Source organism: Hyaloscypha bicolor, assembly GCF_002865645.1.
Source record: "Hyaloscypha bicolor E unplaced genomic scaffold K444scaffold_39, whole genome shotgun sequence".
Lineage (NCBI taxonomy): Eukaryota > Fungi > Ascomycota > Leotiomycetes > Helotiales > Hyaloscyphaceae > Hyaloscypha > Hyaloscypha bicolor.
In genome coordinates this window covers 50,864-72,353 of record NW_020194541.1, presented here as the reverse complement: position 1 = coordinate 72,353, position 21,490 = coordinate 50,864, and the positions used below count along the sequence as shown (strand labels likewise).

The window sequence follows — 21,490 nt, the reverse complement described above, 5'->3', positions numbered from 1 at the left end:
GGCCTAATTTAAGAATAGAAATATTTACTAATTTAAATTCCGAAATACCTATAACTTTAATAAATGCTTTAATAATACTTATATATAGTATATTATTAAATTTAAAAAAATAAATCATAAAAATAATAAAGGCAAATTAGTAAATAATACTTTTAAAGCTTTATTAGTAGAAATAAATAAAGAAAAGAAATATTATTTAAATTTCTATTTTACTTTTATTAAAAGCTTTTTAGCTATTTCTACTACTCCTGCTTTTATTATTTCTATAACTAATACTTTTATAAATAACTTTATTTCTCTTTTCCTTATATACTAAATAATAAATAAAAACTATATCTTAAAGCTTATTAAATAAATAGAAGATATCTAGATATTTATAATTAATAATATATTAAGATATAATACTTATTATTTTTATAGAATTATAATTAATACCGGAGTTTCTAGATTCTTAACTATTAGTTCTAACTAATTCTAAGCTTTATAATATACTAATAATAGTATTTAATTTAATAGAATTACTAAAGATTAAGTTAATATCTAGTTTAATATTAGATTTATATTCTTTATTAGATCTATAATAGCAAGAATACTAATTAGGCAAATATAATTCTATATTATATTTATAAAAACTCTATTTCTATTTAGCTTAACTAATATAGATAAGCTAGAAATCTATTTTAATAATTTTACTAATTATTTCATTACTTCTATTAAATACTTTATATCTATAATATAATATTTTAGATATTCTTTCCTGCTTTTAAATATTATATTATAAAGCTTTATTTCCGAATTCTTTATTTATAATTCCTACTTTCTTATAGAGATTAAATTATAATATTTATATTACTATTTTAGTTATTTATTTATTAGTAAACTCCGAAATATACTAAAATAAGCAGGCTATAATATTAATATAGAGGCCCTTAAATACCTTATAAAATACTATAAATAATACTAGAAATTCGAATAATTACCGGAATAATTCAAGTTTAATCTAAGAAATAATATTAGCTTTAGTTACTTTATTATTATTAATATTTTCTATATTTCTAATAAGCCTATATTTTATATTATTAATAAAAGTACTTAATATTAAGCCGGCTATCACGATAAGGTAATATTGCAGTAGTGGTAAAGAGCTTGAATTGAGCTAAAGGCTGTGTGCCGGGCTAAAAGCACTGGCTATACGCTAAGTCACGTGCAGTGGCACCACGTGACTGGCACCACGTAATAAGTCCCCCCCTTCAGACTCAAAAGACGACGTCCTCGTCGCAATACAGCCATTCTAGGCTACCCAAATAAGAAGTCTACTAGTATGGAGCGTCCTTCTCCCCCAGGAGCTTGCATCTCACTCCCAGGGCCCTGTAAGACAAGCAAGCAAGCCATGGTAACGTATATCCCAAAATATGCCCCCTACTTGTATATTGCCTCCTTTTCTACCATACTTCTTGTTCGCGCCGTATCCAGTCTTAATAACCTCCCAATTGCAACTACCATGTGTACCTTGTACCCTAATATAGAGGGATACTAGCCAAGTAAAGACTTGGGGAGGTGAGGAATCGGACGACTCTGCCGGTGAGGGTGTATATGGCACGAAGCTCTTTCTGCAGGGGCGAGGGGAATATCGCTTTGTTACTATAGTAATTCGTACCGTATCGTGAGGTCAATCGATCGTAATTATTGCATTGCTACCATATGTTACGATAAGGTGATATTGCAGTGGTAGTAAAGAGCTTGAATTGAGCTAAAGGCTGTGTGCCGGGCTAAAAGCACTGGCTACATACTAAGTCACGTATAGTGGCACCACGTGACTAGTACTACGTAATACCGGCTAATAACTTTAAAATATTAGTATATTATATATTTGAAATACCCTAAAATAATATTAGATTAATATATATTTAGGTTCTTCTAATTAGATTATAGTAAATACTAGAAAGTAGTTTATTAGTAAAGAATTCATTTAGTTTATAAATATTATAGAAACCAAAATTAAAATTATTTCTATAAAAGCTTATAATTCTATTAGAATTATAAAATACTATTATAGCCCGATTTAATATATTTATTTTATTATTATAGCCAAAATTAATAGAATTAATAAAGATATTATATTTTAAATAGCTTTTAAGGCTATTAATAATTTTATTAAACCCAATAGTATTATTTTAATTATTTTAATTTATAATACTTTATTTTAAATAACTAAATATAATATCCTATTACTAATTATATTATAGTAATTAGTAGTATTTAAGAAAGTAATAATAGGAATTCAGAAGCTTTAAGCTAAATACTAAATTGCAAATATTTTAAATACCCGAAATAATTCTAATATTATTAATATTTATAAACTTTCTTTAAATTCAAATATTCTTATATAATATAAAGAAAATACTAGTTAATCTAGTAATTATAATAGGATATATAAGCTAATAGCTATTAATAGAAAGAACTATATACTAGCTTTATTATATAGTAATACTATTTTCTATTTAACTTTTATAAAGCTATTTTATATAGGAAATATTAAAATTATTACTAATAGCCCTAAACCTGAAACTATTTCCGAACTTTATAATAAGGCTAAAAGTAATACAGATATAATTTCTTTTATTATTCCTAATATTTTATTAAAATATAGCAGAAAACACCCTTATAAAAACCCGGATTTTATAGTATTTCTATAAAATAATAACTTATATAAGAATTCTCACTAAGTTAAAATTACTAGTTTCCTAAAAAAAGATATATTTAAAGTTATTTCTAGATTTCAGATACTAAAGAAAATATATATCTTTAATTCCTGGTTTATTAATAAGATTAAAAATAAAAATATAGAAAAAAAGTTTAAAAAGTCGAGACTAGTTATCTAAGCTTATAATAATAATAAGAAATGTATAATATTAATATAATTACTTACTATTTAATATATTAGCCAGAAAATTGTCTTTAGTATTACTATTATAATAATAAATACTATAGAATTATATTTATATAATATCTTATAAGCTTATATCTAATTAATAACTTTATTTAATTATAATTTTTATATTAATTTATTTTATAAGCTTATTAGAAAACTAAATCTAAAGAATAATTCTATTCTAAAAGTTATAAAACTATTATATAATATATTAGAAACTGGGAATTACTAGTTTAAAACTTACTATTTCTATTATACTAATAAGTTTTTTATAAAATAATTAACTTATAACCCTTGCCTTTTTTATAGTAAATAACTCTTCGGAATTATTAGCCTTTAAACTAATAATACTTTATTTATTAGAACTAATAATTTTATAAAAATAAAGTAATTAAAGCTTTAAAAGACTAAATTCTTAGCTAAGGTATTATGATTTCTAGATACCCGGTATCTGAAATGCCTGGCCAGATATTAGATATCTTCTAGATATATATAATACGGCTGCCTTACTAGGGAAATATACTTGAAATATACTAGAGATATTTAGAAGGCTAGGCCCCTTTGGGACTAGTATACTATAAGATATATATATTTCCTTATAGCCTCCTATATTCTAGCTTTCTCTTTCTTAGCTTTAAATCGTCTTTATAAGAGATCTTTTACCTTGCTTTCCAAGCCCTAAATATTATACCTATAATAGTATTTAAAGCTTACTTTCTTTAATTTTATAAAGGATTTCAAATAAACTAATTTAGAACTATTAGAAATATAAGTATTATTAAGATAACGGAATCTCAGAAATATAAGTAATAGATTCTAGAATAATAAAAGCAAAAAGCTTTAGAACCCTTAGAGGAATTAAATATTTATATTTTTATAAATATATACTAGTAATATATTAGAAACTCTTTTAAAAACCCGAAAATTAAAGAATTACAAATAAAGGCTACTCTTTAACTAAGTCCTAGAATAATAGATATTTATAGGCTAGTAATCTAACTATTATTCTTAAGCCCTATTCTATAACTTTATAGGCCCTATATATATACTAGTAATAAGATTACTAGGAAAGATATAATAGAGGAAAAAGTATAATAAATTAATTTTTCAGGATATTATATAACCAGAAACTATATTAACTTCCGCTAAGGCTTCTAGTAAAGCTTCTACTAGTTCAGGTTATCCCGTTAGTAGCCCTTTCCGAAGTAAATATCTTATTAGTATTTCTAGAAAATTTATAAATAAGTCTATAGAAATAGAATTCTCTGCTTTTATTATAAAGCTTCTAGAGACCAAAAACTATATTATTACCGGAAAATTATATAAATAGATTAAAAAGCCTAATAACTTACTCTTAGATATTAATATTATTATAAAGAGCTACTAGAAGAATATCTAAAAGGCTATTTTATATAAGAATACCTATAGTTATAATAAAGCTATTCTCAAAAATACTAAGTTCTATAATACTAAACTCAAGAATAATATTAAATACTATATAGCTATAATAGACTGGTTTATAATAGCTCTAGCCGCTTCTACTATTTCCGTAGTCCCGGCTATTCCGAACTATCTCTTACTTATTTCCGTTTAGAATTCCCTATATCTTATACTTTCTTTAGAATTACTAGAATTACTAAGCTCCCAGATCTAACTCTCTTTACTAGAAATTATACTATCTTTAATAACTAGCTAGTTCAGATTAAGAATAAGCTATAAGGAAATACTAATTTATATTTCTCTAAGAATCTTAAGATTATTTATATTTCTAATAAACTTACTAGTAATACTCTTATTTTAACTAATTCTTATATAAATAAAGATAGTTCGAATTAGTACTATTAGCTTTTAGAGTTCTATTTCTATTTAAAAAAGCTATATTCTAATTCTAATAAGATATAGAATACTTGTTATAACTTTAGTAAGCTTTAAATATACTCTAGTTAAGTATTTTAGGAGTTCTATATTCTTTTCTTATAACTATTTATAAAAGGCAGTATTAGTTTTTAAAATATTAAGTATAAACTAAGTAAAAAGCTTTTACTAAAGCTTTAGAAATTAGTATATATATATTATAATAATTCTTCTATTAATACTACTTGCTTTACTTAGTACTATATTACTAATTATTAGTAAATTAAGGCTATATATAAGAAGACTAAGAAATATAAAAAGACAAAAGCTATTCTAGTCAAGTTTACTTCTAGTACTATATTCTCTTATATTTCTAAAAAATATACTTCTAAAAAGGAATTCAAGAAGCCTATATTAACTACTTTTATTAAATATATACTGTGGTACGGCAGGCCGTACTCGTCAAAAATCATATTGTTTTAGCGGTTTTGAGGTTTAGGTCATATGGTAAAGGCCGCAGCCTTTTATACGTGACTTGCGGAAATCATATTAGAAAGCTGGTTTTTCTGTAGACTTAGAGAATAATCCTTTATAAGTATTTAATTAATTAAGCTTTTGCATACTATATACTATTTATGCTTTACTATTTACGCTTTTGATTTGTTATTTTGCTATCAAGTCACGTTTTGCGCTCTGGTATACTTTATATGGGTTTTTGTCTTATTGCAGTTTCCCTCCCACAATACTCTCTTATAAATATAAGTAATATCCTATAAAAACCAAAAATCTCTTAACTATTAAGTACTATAACTATAACGAGTTCGGCTATTATATTAGGTACTATCCGGCTAGATATAGTAAGGAAACTAAAATAGCTTTTTCTAGAATTAAGCTAGGCTTAGTTCCTATTTTACTAGAATACCTAATTACTAATCTAATAAAATATTTAGAGAATTTAAGCTCTAATTCTAGTATGAAACCGAAAAACAAATATCCCTAAAGAAAGTCTCTATTTTAAAGGCTTATAATATAGATTTAGTAAAAATTAACTTAACTTATCTAATAAAAAGAAATACTTTTATAATATTTTATATTATTAGTATAAATAAATTAGGAATTAAGTCTTTTTTCTTTATTAATACTAGAGCTAATAATTATACTTTTATTAATATAAAGCTTATTTAGCTTATAAAGTAATTCTTAGAAATAAAACTATAACTTCTTCTCTTATTCTATATTATATATAGTTTTAATAAAAAGCTAGTTAAGTTTACTAAGAAATATATAGAAGTTTTATTTCTAATTAATAAATAAAATATTAATATACCTATAATTATTCTAAATCTTAGAAATTATAATATTATTCTTAATAGAAAATAGGCTATATATATTAATATTCTAGTTAATTATAGAAGATATAGGCTTATATAGCTAAAATAAAAAAAAGCCTAAATTTATATAATTCGATTATATTATTAGTATTTCTTAGTAATAGCTAGAGAAATAATCTAATAAGAAATATTAAAAAGATACTAATTAATGAGATTCTATTATAAGCTATTTCTAGAAACTTTTTATTCTTAAATAGTTTTTCTCTTTTTAGACTAATTAGAGGAAATTATATAAAACTATAAAAAAGAAGCTTTTATAGCCTAATTAAAATATAATACCTAAATAAAAGCCAAAAAAGCGAGAGGAAATCCTTAATAAAAAGCAAATATTAGATCTAGTTATTCTTATTTCTATAGTATTTAATTATATAGCTAAAAGAAAAAATATTATTATTAGTTAAATATCTATTTATAAGATTAATAAAAAGCTTAAAGTACGGAAAAGAGAAGCTATTTCTAGCCCAGAGAATTAATAACCGGGAAAAATAGAGCTTTAACAGCTCTAGAGAATATTATTTCTAGAATTTAAGAAATATATCTCTGTTTTCTCTAAAAAGAAATCTAATATCCTTTTCCTTTATAAATTATATAATTATAAGATTTAGATTAAAGGCCTAAAGAGAACTAAGAATATTAGATATTAATTCCTTTAGTAATAGTTTACTTAAAAGCTTCTAGAAATTAAGCATTTCTTAAAAAATAATTTAGCTAAGAGCTTTATTAAAGCTAGTTAGGCTTCCTTTATTTTACTAGTTCTTTTTATAAAAAAAGCAAATAAAGGTTTATATTTCTATATTAATTTCTATTATCTAAATAATATTACCCAAAAGAATTAATATTTTCTTTTACTTATTAATAAGACTTTAAATTAATTATTTAAAGCTAAGATTTATACTAAATTAGATATTTACTAAGCTTTCTATTATATAGCTATAAACCCGAACTCTCAGAAACTAATAATATTTCATATTTACTATAAAATACATAAATATAATATTCTCTAAAAAGGCTTTATAAATAGCTTAGCTATATATTAATATTATATAAATAATATACTTTTTAAATATCTAGATAACTTTTATATAATATATCTTAATAATATTCTTATTTATTTAAAGAACCTAGTAAAATATAAATAATATATGTAAAAAGTACTAGACTACTTATATCTTACTAGCCTCTAAATAAATATTAAGAAATCGGAATTCAAAATTATATATATAAAGTATTTGGGCTTTATTATTTCTATATCTAGTATTAAAATAGATTCTAATAAAGTTAAAGTAATATATAAATAGTAATTTCTAAAAATAATTAAAAGTATATAGTTCTTTCTTAGCTTCTATAACTTTTATAAATACTTTATTAAAAAGTATAAATAAATTACTAGATCTCTTATCTTATTTATAAAAAAGAATATTTCCTTTAAATAATTCAAATAATATTGAAAGGTTTTTAGTTATTTAAAGAAAGTTATAATTTTTATTCTAGTTCTATAATATTATAATCCAGATCTACTTATAATAATAGAAATAGATATATTTAAAGAAGTAATTACTAGCCTATTCTCTTAATAAAACCCAGAAATAGGCCTTTAATATCCTATAGCTTACTTTTCTAAAACTATATTTCTAGTAAAGCTTAATTATAATATATATAATAAGGAAATACTTACTATAATATAAATACTAGAGAAATAGAAAACTAAGCTAGAAGGCCTTTAGAATACTTCTTTTAAGATTTATTCTAATTATTATATCTTAAAATACTTTATAATTACTAAAAAGCTTTCTTTTTAATAAGCTAAATAGACTAAGCTCTTATCTTACTATTACTTTAAACTTATATATTATTCTAGAAAATCAAATAAGTAAATAAATATCTTATTATAAAAATAAGATAAAGTCGATATTTAGAGCCAGGTTAAAAAGAAACTATAAACTCAAGAACTTTTACCTAGAAATAAGATTAATCCGGAAATTATTTATAACTTATAACTTATAGTAATACTTTATAAAATTGGCTTATTTAATCCGGAATTTGGCCCTAAAAACCAAATATATACTAAAAACTTTCTAGTGGAAAATACTCTTATTAGAGATATAATTTCCCTAGAAAAAGGTATTTTCTTAGAAGCTTTACTAGTAAACTCTATTATAATTACTTCTATAAAAACATTATTAGAAGCTTCTATTAAATATAATAGCTTATAACTTATAAATAAGATCCTATAAGATAATTATATTTTACTAGATCTAGAAAAGCTATATATAATAACCTAAGCTAAAAGTAATATCTAGATATTATAAGACGGCCTTCTTTTATACTATAGAAAACACTATATTATAAAAAACGAAATAATTCCCCGACTATTTTTATAAATTACCCTAATTTATAAAATATATAATAAACTTCTTTCTAAATATTCTAGATATATAAAGCTCTATTAGCTATTAAAGAAGTAATATTACTAGCTATTTATAGGCAAGAATATTAATCAATATTATAATAATTACTATACTTATAGGAAATTATATATATCTAGAAATAAGAAGTCTAGTTTACTTTATTTTTTTCTAGTTCCTAATTACTTCTAGTAAAATATTACTATAGACTTTAAAAACTATCTAGAAAACAAATCGGGCTATAATATAATTATTATATTCGTGAATTACTTATTTAAGTACCTAATTATAATTTCTATATAAGATATAATTATAGCCAAATAGCTAGTACCTCTATTTTTACTTTATATAATATACTAAATAGGTATTTCAGAAATAATTATATTAGATTAGGAACTCTAATTTATATCCGATTTTTAGAGCGAATTCTATATGAGAATTAATATAAAGCTCAAGCTCTCAATAGCTAATTATCTTTAAATAAACAAATAAACAGAGATTATTAATTAGTACTTTAACTAAAAATTATATTTATATATTAACTATTACTAAAATAGCTAAGACAAATAAATTATTAGCTAGTCTCTATTTATAACTAAAAAAAGCTATAAGCCTTATATCTCTCTAAACTAGAACTCTTTTATTAAAGCTAGCTTATCTAAAAAGAAGCTAAATAGAAATAAAGCTAAAGTATTAGTAAATTAATTATATAAATTATAGTAATTTATTTATGAATATATAAAGTAAATATAGGAATAATATATAATATAAGCTAATAAATACTATTATCTAATTAATTTCAAAGTTAGAAATAAAATATAAGTTACTATAAAATACTAGAAATCCAATTATTTAAACCGGAAGCTAGGGAACTAAATAAAGGGCCTATTTAAGATTCTAGAATAATATAATTACTTATTTTTCCTAAAACTACTAGAAACTATAAAGATATATCTAGTTTTCTATATAAAGAAGCTATAAAAGAACTCCTAGAATTTTCTATTAGATTAAATAAACCCAGAACTACTTCTATTAATACTAGAGAATAATAAATAAGAATATAGTATTAAATAGGTTATTATAGTTAAGCTAATAAGAAATAAGCTAAAGTATAGAATTTAATAAATTAGTTAGGATAAGAATCCAGTTTAGTATCTAGCTTTAATACTAAATAATAGCCCCCTGGTTTTATAAAGCTTTTATAATAATAATAATAATAATATATTAGGACTTTTATAAAACCTATAATATTAGCTAGACTATATAAAAAATAATACTTATCTAGAACTATATAGAAATAATAATAAATCTTCTTAAATTATATAATAAAAGTACTAGCCTTTTATATATAATATTTATATCCGAGATACTAGTTTATTTTAGGAAGGAAAATAGTATGAAATTAGATAAATTAGCGGCTTTTATAAAGCTCGGGAATAAGCTTATTCTAAAGAAAGAAATAATATTATAATTTCCAGATATCTAATATCTGAAATGCCTAGTTAGATACTAGATGCCTCCTAGATATATATAATACGGCTGCCTTACTAGAGAAGTATACTTGGAATATACTAGAGATATTTAGAAGGCTAAGCCTCTTTAAGACTAGTATACTATAAGATATATATATTCCCTTATAACCTTTTATATTCTAGCTTTTCTTTTTTTAGCTTTGAATTATCTTTATAAGAGACCTTTTATCTTACTTTCTAAGCCCTAAATATTATACCCGTAATATAAGAAATATAAATACCTTATTTTTAATTATAATCTCAAATTTAATAAAAGTATTATTTATATAAATATTACTAGAATTATCTTTATATAAGAATATTAGTATAAAAACCTTCGAATTATTTCTATAAAAAATACTATTACTATAAGTAATAAAGATACTATTTATTAAAATCTCTCTATTAAGAACTAATATATTATCTAATATACTAGAGAAATATATATTATATTAGTTTATTAATTAAAAGCTTTATATAACTTATTAATTACTATTTAAGCTATTAAATTTTCGGAAACTAATATAAAGGTATTTAATAAGTATATTTAATAGTAAATTGAAAATACTATTAGAGAACTAAGATTTATAAAGCTAATAAAGAAATTCTTATATTTAATTATTTTTATAAATACTTTATTTATAAATAATAAAGATTTCTTTTCCTAAATCGGATATATTCTAGTTTTAGTAAACGGAACTAGATATACTAATATTATTTACTAATTCTTTACTAAATACAAGAAAGTTATTAGAAGTATTCTAGTTTCGGAATTTTATAATATAATTTATAGCTTTAATATAGATACTTTAGTTAAATTTATAATTAATAAAATACTAGAAATAGAACTACTACTAATAATCTATATAAATTTAAAGTTATTATATAAATGCCTTATTAAATTGGGAATTACTTAAGAAAAGTATCTAATAATTAATATAATATATCTTTATTAGATATATAAATAATAAGAGATTATAGAAATTAAATAAATTAAAGAAGAATTAAATCCTATTAATTCTATAATAAAATCGAAGCTAATAAATACTCTCAAGTATTTAATTAATACGAATATTATATAATTAGATATAAAGAAATTAATTAAATATAAATAGAGCAGGAAATAAATATATAAGATAGGAAAATATTATAAGAAAGAAAATTATATATAAAAGGCCGCGGCCTTTAGTATATAATTAGAACCTTAGAAGTAATATAGATATATAAAGTATTTGAGAAATCTGATACTAGGCCGGATTAGAGAATTTATATATAATTAGAAAAAAGTATTATTTTTTATATTTTTTAAAGAGTTTCTAGTATTAATATAGCTATTTCTTTAGAAGTCACATATATAGTTACGGGATACGGGATACGGAATATGAGTAATAAATATAGGATATAAGATATAGTTATATAACCTTATATCTTATAAGTAACTCGACTAGTAAACTAGATTCTATTAGGCTTAATAAATTTAGGAATTATATATTAATACTATAATATTATATTTCCTATTTTTGAATAATAATATAACTTTACTAACCTTATATAAATAGTATTATATATTACTAGTAAACTAATAAAAATATTTCTAAAGAATTTCAAGCTTTTTTTCTAATAAAATATATATAGAATTATATAATAATTAGAATTCTAGTTCTAGATTTATATAATATTTTATTATATAATAATTAGATAATATATTTATAGCCTTTATAAAAAATACTCGAAAAAGGTTTTAATATTTCCTAGAAAATATAACTATTCTATTTATAATAATAGTAATAATCTTTTAGCTATCTGTTATAAAACAAATAATTAATAGAAAAATATATATCTTATATTTTACTATTTTAGTAAACTTTCTAGTATTTAAAACTTTAATCTTTTATAATTAAATCTAATATTTTTATATTACTTTCTTAAAGAAAATTAGGAAATTAACTTAGTAAAGCTATAGAAATTCAAATATTATATTAATATAATTAAAATTAAAATTATATAATATAAAATATATATTAGTTTCTTTTTGGTTTTTTAATATATCTTTAATAATAATTTCAAGAATATAATTTTTATATAAATGAATTCTAGTTTCTTTTAATAAAATTAATAAAATTACTTTTAATATTAATAGAATTCCTATATTTAAAACTAATTTCCTTTTTATATAATTAGCATTTATATTCGAATTAATTAATATTCTAATCCTATATTTATTTATTTTCATTTTAGGAACTTTATTCTTTATAATATAAATAAATATAATTATTATAGAATATATTAGTTTTCTGGCTTTTTTAATTCTAGGTATTTATATATTTTATAATTAAACTTATTATAATTATAATTAATCGGTTTTTTCTAATTTAAGTAAATAGTAATATAATAATTCTTTTTCTAGTAAATAAAGCAAATTATATTTGATTTTATAAATCTTAATATAGGTATTATATTAGATTCTATTACTATATCTTTATTATTCTAGTTTTATAAACCTTATAATAGAAATATTTTTTTTCTACTTCTTTTTATTATTATTTTTTATTCTATTAGTTTATTATTATATTTCCGTTAAATAAATAAATTTAAGTTATTTTTAATTCTTATAGCTATAGAAATAATCTTTTTTCTTTTTTATAAAATATTTCTTTAATAATTAATTTTATTTCGAATTTCCTATTTTAAGCTATTAAATAAATTATTTTACTCTTATAATAAACTTATATATTCTAAGTTATCTAATAGGCTATCTAAATAAAATATAAAACTTTAAATATTCTAACCTGGCTATTATTTAGTATTTTTAAACTTAGTAAGATTATTATTATTATAGTTTTCTAGATTTAAGATAAAATTCTTTATAAACTTAATAAAGGGTTTCTAATCTATAATATTAATATTTACTAATTACTTTTTATATTTCTAGATATTTCTAGCTATATTCTTAAAAAAGGAAATATAATATATAATCTTTATTATATTTATAGCCTAGATAATCCCGCCGTTTTTATACTATTTTAGTTCTATTTAATAAAAGAAATTCTAGGTTTCTTTAATACTTTTCCCTTTATAAGTTAGTAGTTTTCGGGTTTTTAGAACCTTCCGAACCAAAAGTACTACTAGAAATATAACGGGCTCTATATCGGATATCCGAATATCTTTAAGATAATAGATCTGAGTTTCTAGCTTTTCTAGATTCTCTTTCTATTATATCTTTACTTCTAACTCGATAATATCATAGTAAACCGCCGCTAATTTCTTTATTATTATTATTATTCTACTAGCGAGTTCTAGAGATATCTGAATTCTATTTCCTTCTCCTAATTAGGTAGTATAAAGAGTACCTGACTAGATACTTCCCTGAATATCTGGCTAAATTACCCTAGTAGTAATAGAGGCACTTCTTCTAGTTAATACTTTAGCTATTAATAATTTTATTTATTAATAGCTTAACTATCTTGTAACGAACTACTCCCCGAAGATTGGCTTAATTAGAATATAAGATATATAATAGCAGGGTAATATATAAGTAGTTAAGGTAAGTAAGCTATAGAGTGACGCTTGCAAATATAACTAATTCCAAGAATTAATTCTAGTAAAAGGCTAATCGATGCCCCTTTCCAAAGCTAGGAGCGTTTCCCTATATATTCCCTAGTACTTAGCCAAGCATACGAAGCCCTTTACTTAATTAGGAAATGCGATCCCAGGCGATCCGTACGATTCCGATCGCAAGCTTTACCCAAAATAGGAAACTAGATTTACGACATCTGACACCTGTCCATGCGCCATCACGTGTGCCTATTACAAAGGGGTAGCCCGTTCCACACCTAAATAATTCGTCAGGGAATGGTCCTAAGCCTAAGAGGGTCTAGTAATACGTCGATCTCACTAAAAACCGCTTAGTACGGAGGTACAGCCCATAAGTATTACGACGCCACTACAAGGGTCTGAACGCCACACGCGATTTCAACACTCATAACTTTTCCTATACACAACCAAAAGCCTTTATTTAAACACTAAAATGATCCCTAAGAGGGGATCTATACATCAATCTATTTTTTGTGCTTTGGTGGTGCGTTGTGGTTGTATCATTAGGTGGTAAAATTGAGATCCCTGCAAGTGGCGTCGTAATACTTATGGGCTGTACCTCCGTATAGTGTTGTGCTTACCCCTTAATTCCTCACACCTTTATTCCTCTCTCTTATTCTCTCTCCTAAACTCCCACCCGCACCACCAATTGCTCTTGATATTACGTGCCACAAATTATATACATTGAGAATTAGCTGGGAAATCTGCTAGGAGATTACTTGAATTACCTCAAACTAGCCAATTAAGCAATAGCTTAGTAATATGAGACCATGGAATTGCTCTGGAAATGGTCTTTTATTATGGGGTGGTCCTGAACGAGAGGGAGTTCATATACGCCAGATAATACGGTACATTATCTATGAGAAACTCCAGATGTTTACAGTCAGTCCGATCCAAAAGCAACAAAACGGTCGCCTTTTTGTATCCATAATAACTTTTTAACCACAACCCCAATTAATTAATACTAAGTAATGTAATTATAGAAAAGACCCAGGCGAATGAAACTTATTAATCAGATTATTAATGCGATTTGTAATTAATTAGTAATCGAGGTTTAAAGTATATGGACGTTTTTTACTTTTTTGATTTTTGACCATACAAAACGCGAAAATATTTCACGAAAGTCACGTGTACCTAAATAAATAGTAAATTAAACTTAGACTTAAAAGGCCTTATAAGGCCCCTTAAGCTTCTATAAGCTTAGTATATATAGTAAGAGCTTAAACTTTGGAGAGTTATTAGTAAAGAAAGTATAAAGTATAAAAAGTCCATGATTTTAATCACGTGAAACCTCATATATTATACGAGGTGTAATTTTTTACTTATACAAAACGCGAAAATTTCTATGCGAGCTCGTATAAAAATGATCACGTGCTTTGTAACTCCCGCAATATTAAAGGTATTAAAAATCGGAGACCAGGGAATTAATTACTATAAGATATATGGTAATTCCGATTAATACGATTTACATTAGTTAGTATTTTGGTAGACTTTTTTCATTTTGTCGCTTTTGGATCGGATCGACTGTAGTTCATTTTGCACCCTCAAAATCGCTAATGAGCTATATCCGAGCCACGCGGCTGAACTTCTCATGTGATTTCAAAAGTAGAGAGAACTCACAGCGATTGCTCTTCGATCTGTGAATCTGTGATGGTATTTAAAACAAGAAATCTCTACACTAAGCTCGCTATATGTTCGTCAAGGTCTGTAAAGGGAGGTGATGTAGCACCAGTAGAGTCGTACGTGCTTATTAATCAAAAATGTGCTACGGGTGCTGGCTAGTCCAAGCCCTTCCTAACCCCCGCATTTAATCCCGACTTGTGACGTAGTTCGCTAGGGAAAAGCAAGTAACATCCACGGCCACGTGCACATCAAGGGCGATTTCGCTTCTAATCTCCTTTATATCTTCAATCTCCTTCCTTACAGGGTACCTCATCTCACTATGAGCGCAGCAGCCAAACTCTCTCAATTCGGCGTGAAGCACGTCGCGCGAGGAATCGGCCGCCTCTCCACCGAGGTCCTCGACAGCGGCTCAGGAAGCTATGTCACGACGGTCTCCGGCCGCAAGCTCCTCGACTTCACATCCGGAATTGGCGTCACCAACCTCGGGCACTGCCACCCCGCCGTTACCAAAGCCGCTCAGGCACAAGTCGGGAAGCTGGTGCACGGGCAAGTCAACATTGCGTTCCAGAAGCCGTATCTGGAGCTCGTTGACGCGCTGATTCCGCTCATGCCGCACAAGTCTCTGGACACATTCTTCTTCTGGAATTCCGGCTCCGAGGCTGTGGAAGCGGCGGTCAAACTTGCCAGACATGCGACGAAGAAGCAGAATGTCATTGTGATGCAGGGCTCCTATCATGGACGCACGATGGGCACGTTGGCGATGACGCGCTCGAAGACTGTTTATGGCGAGAACTTCGCGCCGTTGATGCCGGGCGTGTTTGCGGTGCCGTTTCCGTATTGCAAGCAATGCTCTGTTGCCACTCATTCAGACGGAAAGTTTGGTTTCGAGAATTGCTGTATGGATCCGGTGCTGCAGCTTGAGCTACTTTTGAAGAGAGAGACGGCGCCATCAGACACGGCTGCTATCTTTATTGAGACGGTGCTCGGGGAGGGAGGGTATGTTCCTCCACCCGCCGGATATCTTGCCAGGGTGAGGGAGATCTGTGATAAGAATGGTATTCTTATGGTGGCAGATGAGGTGCAGTGTGGGTATGGGAGGACAGGCAAGTTGTTCGCCATTGAGCATTGGGGTGTGCGGCCAGATATTCTGATCATGGCTAAGGGAATTGCGAATGGATTTCCGCTATCGGGTATTGTTTCGAGGAAGGAGTTGATGGATTTGCAGAAGCCTGGCTCAATGGGCGGAACCTATTCCGGCAACGCCGTTTCATGCGCAGCTGCAGTTGCCGTCGTGAAAGCATTCCAGGAGGAGAAGATTCTGGAGAATGTGAACACAAGAGGAGAAGAATTGAAGTCTACGCTCAGAGCTGCTCAGGAAGACCCTAAGACGAGGCACATGATCTACGACGTGAGGGGATTGGGGTTGATGTTGGCGCTGGAGTGTGTGCCAGGGAAGGGATATGCATCAAAGATCCAGGCCAAGTGCATGGAGAAGGATATGCTTCTGTTAACGACGTCTATTTATGACACTCTGCGCTTCATTCCTCCGCTGAATATCACAAAGAAGGACATGGCTGAGGGATGTCGCATTATTGGAGAAGCTATCGAAGAAGTTGCTGCTGAGGAGGATTCCCCAGAAACGCCGACGAAGGGCCAAGCTCCGGAATAGAGATGCCTTAAGGTCGATCTCTGTACTTTGTCGCTAGTCTTGAACTCTCATTCGCGGGATTGATATTGGAAGAAATCAAAGTTGATTCAATCGCTATGTTCTCCATCACATTCAGTGCTGGGACGGATGACTAGGGGTACGAATGACCTCTTGGGCCAGTTACCTTCTTCAACGGCCACATTGGCTGGCATCAATTTTGATTGTTCTTGATCTACGATTACAGCCTTTTCTCTTGCTTTACCAGGTGATTACAATGACCGGAAACCAATCCTTCACATCTGCTCCGAATTATATTTTCGCACATTGTCCACTGAAGACAACTTCTAGCCCTTTATGGCAAGCTGAGGTAGTATGCGAGCATCTTTGGGTAATTTGGCGTTCCAAGTCCTGTGACCGGATCCCATCTGTGACTTATTAGCAAGACCCGAGAGGGAAAGAGGCTGTGAACATTACCCGGGAACAGCAGCGAAACCGGTTGTGTTGCAGCCAACATTAGTCCCTATTCAGCATGAGAGACCACCTTAGAGACCTTGTAACACCGGATATACTGACCATTCGTAATATCATTCAACATAGAGGGGTTAGCATACAGCGACGGATTCAAGAACCCAATTGGCTTCTTGCCCACACCCAGTCTTGCTTCATTCAGCCTTGTAATAACAGCCGAAAAAATTGGTGTGCTAGCAGAAGTGCCACCAAAGGAATTCGCGTTCCCTCCGGCGTAGACCTGCTCCACCCATTAGCACATCTTCCGCATCCGAAATAAGAAGGCAGTGGACTTACAGCATCATTATCCCCATTCGCACTCACATCCGGAATCCCCCTCCCAATCCTGTTATAAATGCCGCTACTATTCCCCACAATTGCTGTAATGTCCGGTGCCTCACTCGAATCCGGGGACAGCGCACTATAATACGGGTACGGCGGGCTATGTTTGTCGAAATACGTGGCTACAGCTTTTGCCTGGTAATCAGGGATGGGGTAGATATTGCTAAATCCGCCCCCAGAGGAGTAAGGAGGGAATGCTGGGTCGAGAACGGCGGACTCAGGGTCATTGACTGTGTATCCTGGGTAGACTTTGGTGGCGCCGACGCTGGTGACGAAGGGGCAGGTGCCGGGCCAGGTGGGGTTGAAGATGTTTCCTTTAGGGCCGAGACAGCCGGTTGGGCCGTCGGTGCCGCCAAAACTTGTGGGATAGTCTGTTTATTTATTAGTTGAAGATGTGGAACGGGAATTGGAATTCTTACTCGAGACTCCGGAATCGCCTGAGGCGTAAAGGAACGAGACACCTTGAAGACCCAACTTCATGTACTCGAGGCATTGACGCTTCTGATACGAAACTGGGATATCTGCTTCTTGTCCGCCGTAGGAGAGGGAAATTACGTTAGTCGGTTTGTAGACTCCACACATGAGTTGCCCGTGCCAGCCTCCGATACTAGGGTCTGGGTATTGTTGATCCAGGTTGGGGTCATTACCGGTCTCGCCATAGGCTGAAAAGTTGCAGTATGACTAAGGATGAATCAGTTGTGATTACTCAAGACTTTAGGAGATTTCGACGTACACCATCAAGAGCATCTAAGAAAGTGTTGAAACCAAAGGTGTAAGTGTCCAATTGATTCGCTTGGACAATGAAATCATCCACATCGTAAAGTGTAATCTCCTGAGGATAAACAATGGGATACGCGAGTTGAAGATCGAGAGCGACTTCTGGGCCAGCTTGGAAAAGGTCTTTCGTTGATTGCATTCCTCCATCAATGTTCGCTCCAATTGGGTGGGTGCCGTTCTCGATGTCCTTTCTATAAGTCGTGAAGAAGGAATCTAAATCCTTTTGTGTGTAAAACTGCAGTTCGGATTCGAAGATTCCCAGTGAGTTTCCTCGAATCTTGCTCGTTCCGGGAGGAATCTTGTATAGTGCTGCGACACAGGCCGGAGTAACTAGTTGGTCGCATGTACTGAGATCATTCGGGTCCGTACTTGGTACACTTTTGTGCTGTTGGATGTGGACGCTTCGAGACTTGATTCCGTATTCACCCATAGCAGCGACTCGCTTCTCTCGATGAGACTCGACTGGAGCCATGAGTTTGATTCCAGGAGATATGTAATCTATGTGCTGCCGAATATGCTTTGGCACGTGATATTGGTCACAAGCAGGTATCACTCCACCTGTTTCTGAATCTTCATATTCATGAAAGTGGGTGTAGAGAAGCTTTTCAGCTTCTGCAGCTGTTGCCAAAAAAGCGAACCATGCTTTGTTTTCGGTGTGGGTGATTCTTTGCTCGGGGATCCCGCTGTCGATGAGCCAATTTCGGACCTGATCTTCTGTCTCCTTGGAGGGGCGAAAAGCTTCAACCACTTCTTCAGCTGTCCAATGTTTCGCAAAATGTGGAGACGATGGATCGGAACTGTAGGAGAGAGCTTAGATTCGAATCCCTGGGGTTTGAGTCGGAAAGGAAGCCGGCATAAATGTACTTACACCTGTAGAAGATGCTGGTAACCATTCTCCAGATTCGACTGCTTCAACCCAACACGCATTTGAAACAACTTATGAGGCTCGACACGATCTCTTTTAGTCCATCTGGGGTGCAATGCATGGCGTTTCTCGTGAACTTCGTGATGCGGTGGGGGGATTGCTACGGCGTTGACTATCGCGGTTCCGGCAAGGAGCAGGGCTACGAAGCTTTTCAACCCCGTCATATTGGAATACAAAAATGATTGAACAGGGAGCAGAAAATAATCCGGAAAAGAAACCCAGCTATTTGTACTTCCGTGTTGATCATCAAATCGCGCACATGCTGTGTAATTTCTGGATTTCGTGATCTGCACGCTTTATAGTTTCTGATGCCAAGCCTATTCCAGAAGGTGAGAACCTCGGAATACATCGATACCTGTAAGCCCGAATTTGACCTTCCCCTAAGGAGACCGGCTGATCCGTCCTCGCCCTGGTTGGCCTGTACTGTACGCTGATAGCCTATTTCTCGTGGGGTTGCTGGGCTGAGGCGGGACAATGTCATCTGCTGAGGCTGTCACCGCTCACCACACATGATCCGCGATGTTTCCACATTCCTTCCTTGTTTGTGTGGCGGAACCGGGGCATGCTGACGGGCACAGCATCCACCCCGCTTCTTTGATTGGACTTGACCATAGTGGGCAATGACACATAGTGCTGCGCCTGCGGATGGCCCGCGCTTCCTCCTTGAGAATTAGGCAGTCGCTAGCCTCGGCACACGAATCACCTTGTAAAGAAAGCGCAGCGGCCCGAGCAACACGATGGTTGGGGGGGTTTGAGGGAAACGTTTGGCATCCCCTTGGTTGTAATCTTGAATGTCGAATATTGGATCAGAGCTTTCAAGACGTCGTGATGCCCTGATACGCCAAGAATCAGTCAGGAAGTTGGAATAGGGGGATCAGGGGTCTACCCGAGGGCGGTGGGGGAACGGCCGTGAGTGGCAGTGGGGAAATGACGACTTTTCAACCTGCTGATCTCTTTCTCTTCTGAATAAAGGAGGAAGTAGCGATGAACATTTTCAAAGAACAGAATTGACAAGATGACGTGATAATCTCATGTTGACAGAGTCATACCCGACGAGTACGAAAATTGCTGCGTGGAGCGAGGAAGGGGAGTCGAGTGACTCAAGTCCTCCAGTGGAGGAACTGAATTGACTTGAGGAGCAACGCATGACGACATGAAAGCATGGGCGTTGAAATAAGCTTTCCTCAAATCAGCACTGAAAAACTGGGGAGGAAATGGACTAGTGTCCGCAGACAGCCAAGAATGAATAGCATTACAGTATATCAATAGCCAGACCCAAGAGGAAATGGAGGAGTCTAATTGAGAGCAAAGCAGCGATGTGGGTTTGTTTTTGGCCCTTCGTTTTTGTCCGCCCCTCGTCGGGGTCGACGCAATTTCGCGTGGGCACGATCTCCTTCAAGTCATTACTACTCACCTAGTCGACACGAAGGGAATTCTCAGTACTTTGAATGCCTCAATAAGTTTTATAAACTTGTGTGAGCATGTTTATAGAACGAGAGAGCCCGAGACAACTTGAGTTTTCATCGTCCGGAGTTCCGATTTTATTCGACTACTTTCCGTCTACCTTATCGCAAATAGAAATCAAAGCTAATTCCACACCTGCGCAAACTTTCTAAGCCGCAATATCAGCGGTGGGAAGTGCCGTTGAGCTCCCCTCGCTGCACTGTCAGTCCCACTGTGTGAGACAGATGTCTGCGACCGACCAACGTTTTGGGCGGGGCAGTCAACCTCCGGCTCGGGTGCACCAAACAGAACGATTATCCGTTTGCCGTGCCACCAGCTTTGCACCTTGCTAAATAAAATAGAGGAACATCAAAAGTCCCATCACTCTAATTCTTCCTATTCAGGCCAATGTTTATAGAAATTGAAACAAACTAGGAATACTTGTTGCGCAAATGGTCATTTACAATCTTAGTAGGGCAATTAAGGGAATCATTTTTTTGTGGAAAGTTATTAGAGTTTGAAGTTGTGGAGATTTGCT

The 21,490-nt window shown here is 30.5% G+C and overlaps 3 protein-coding genes across 3 annotated transcripts; 2 read left to right on the top strand and 1 right to left on the bottom strand.

The window, feature by feature from the left end:
- Positions 1 to 1,112: 1,112 nt before the first annotated feature.
- Positions 1,113 to 1,730, top strand: K444DRAFT_609146 (uncharacterized protein; the record flags this gene model as incomplete). The annotated part of the gene is made up of 3 exons (XM_024879521.1): positions 1,113 to 1,341; positions 1,367 to 1,505; positions 1,543 to 1,730. Coding segments are annotated over 2 exons (264 nt in total), but the record flags the coding sequence as incomplete, so codon positions are not given.
- A 13,844-nt stretch (positions 1,731 to 15,574) lies between these two features.
- Positions 15,575 to 17,328, top strand: K444DRAFT_609145 (uncharacterized protein). The gene has a single exon (XM_024879520.1). The coding sequence runs from the start codon at positions 15,630 to 15,632 to the stop codon at positions 16,977 to 16,979; it is 1,350 nt and encodes a 449-aa protein (XP_024741071.1). The 5' UTR covers positions 15,575 to 15,629; the 3' UTR covers positions 16,980 to 17,328.
- Positions 17,145 to 19,913, bottom strand: K444DRAFT_306272 (subtilisin-like protein). The gene is made up of 7 exons (XM_024871771.1): positions 19,453 to 19,913; positions 18,541 to 19,381; positions 18,227 to 18,488; positions 17,763 to 18,178; positions 17,532 to 17,706; positions 17,433 to 17,478; positions 17,145 to 17,383 (listed from the first exon to the last, which is right to left on the bottom strand). Exons 1-7 carry the CDS (start codon positions 19,671 to 19,673, stop codon positions 17,311 to 17,313), a joined length of 2,034 nt encoding a protein of 677 aa, XP_024741070.1. The 5' UTR covers positions 19,674 to 19,913; the 3' UTR covers positions 17,145 to 17,310.
- Positions 19,914 to 21,490: the final 1,577 nt, after the last annotated feature.

Coding starts and splice junctions, on each gene's coding strand:
- K444DRAFT_609145 (XM_024879520.1), top strand. CDS start 15,630: ATGAGCGCAGCAGCCAAACTCTCTCAATTCGGCGTGAAGCACGTCGCG.
- K444DRAFT_306272 (XM_024871771.1), bottom strand. CDS start 19,673: ATGACGGGGTTGAAAAGCTTCGTAGCCCTGCTCCTTGCCGGAACCGCG. Junction 17,707..17,762: donor CGAATGGGGATAATGATGCT/GTAAGTCCACTG, acceptor TGGGTGGAGCAG/GTCTACGCCGGAGGGAACGC. Junction 17,384..17,432: donor GGTTTCGCTGCTGTTCCCGG/GTAATGTTCACA, acceptor AATAAGTCACAG/ATGGGATCCGGTCACAGGAC.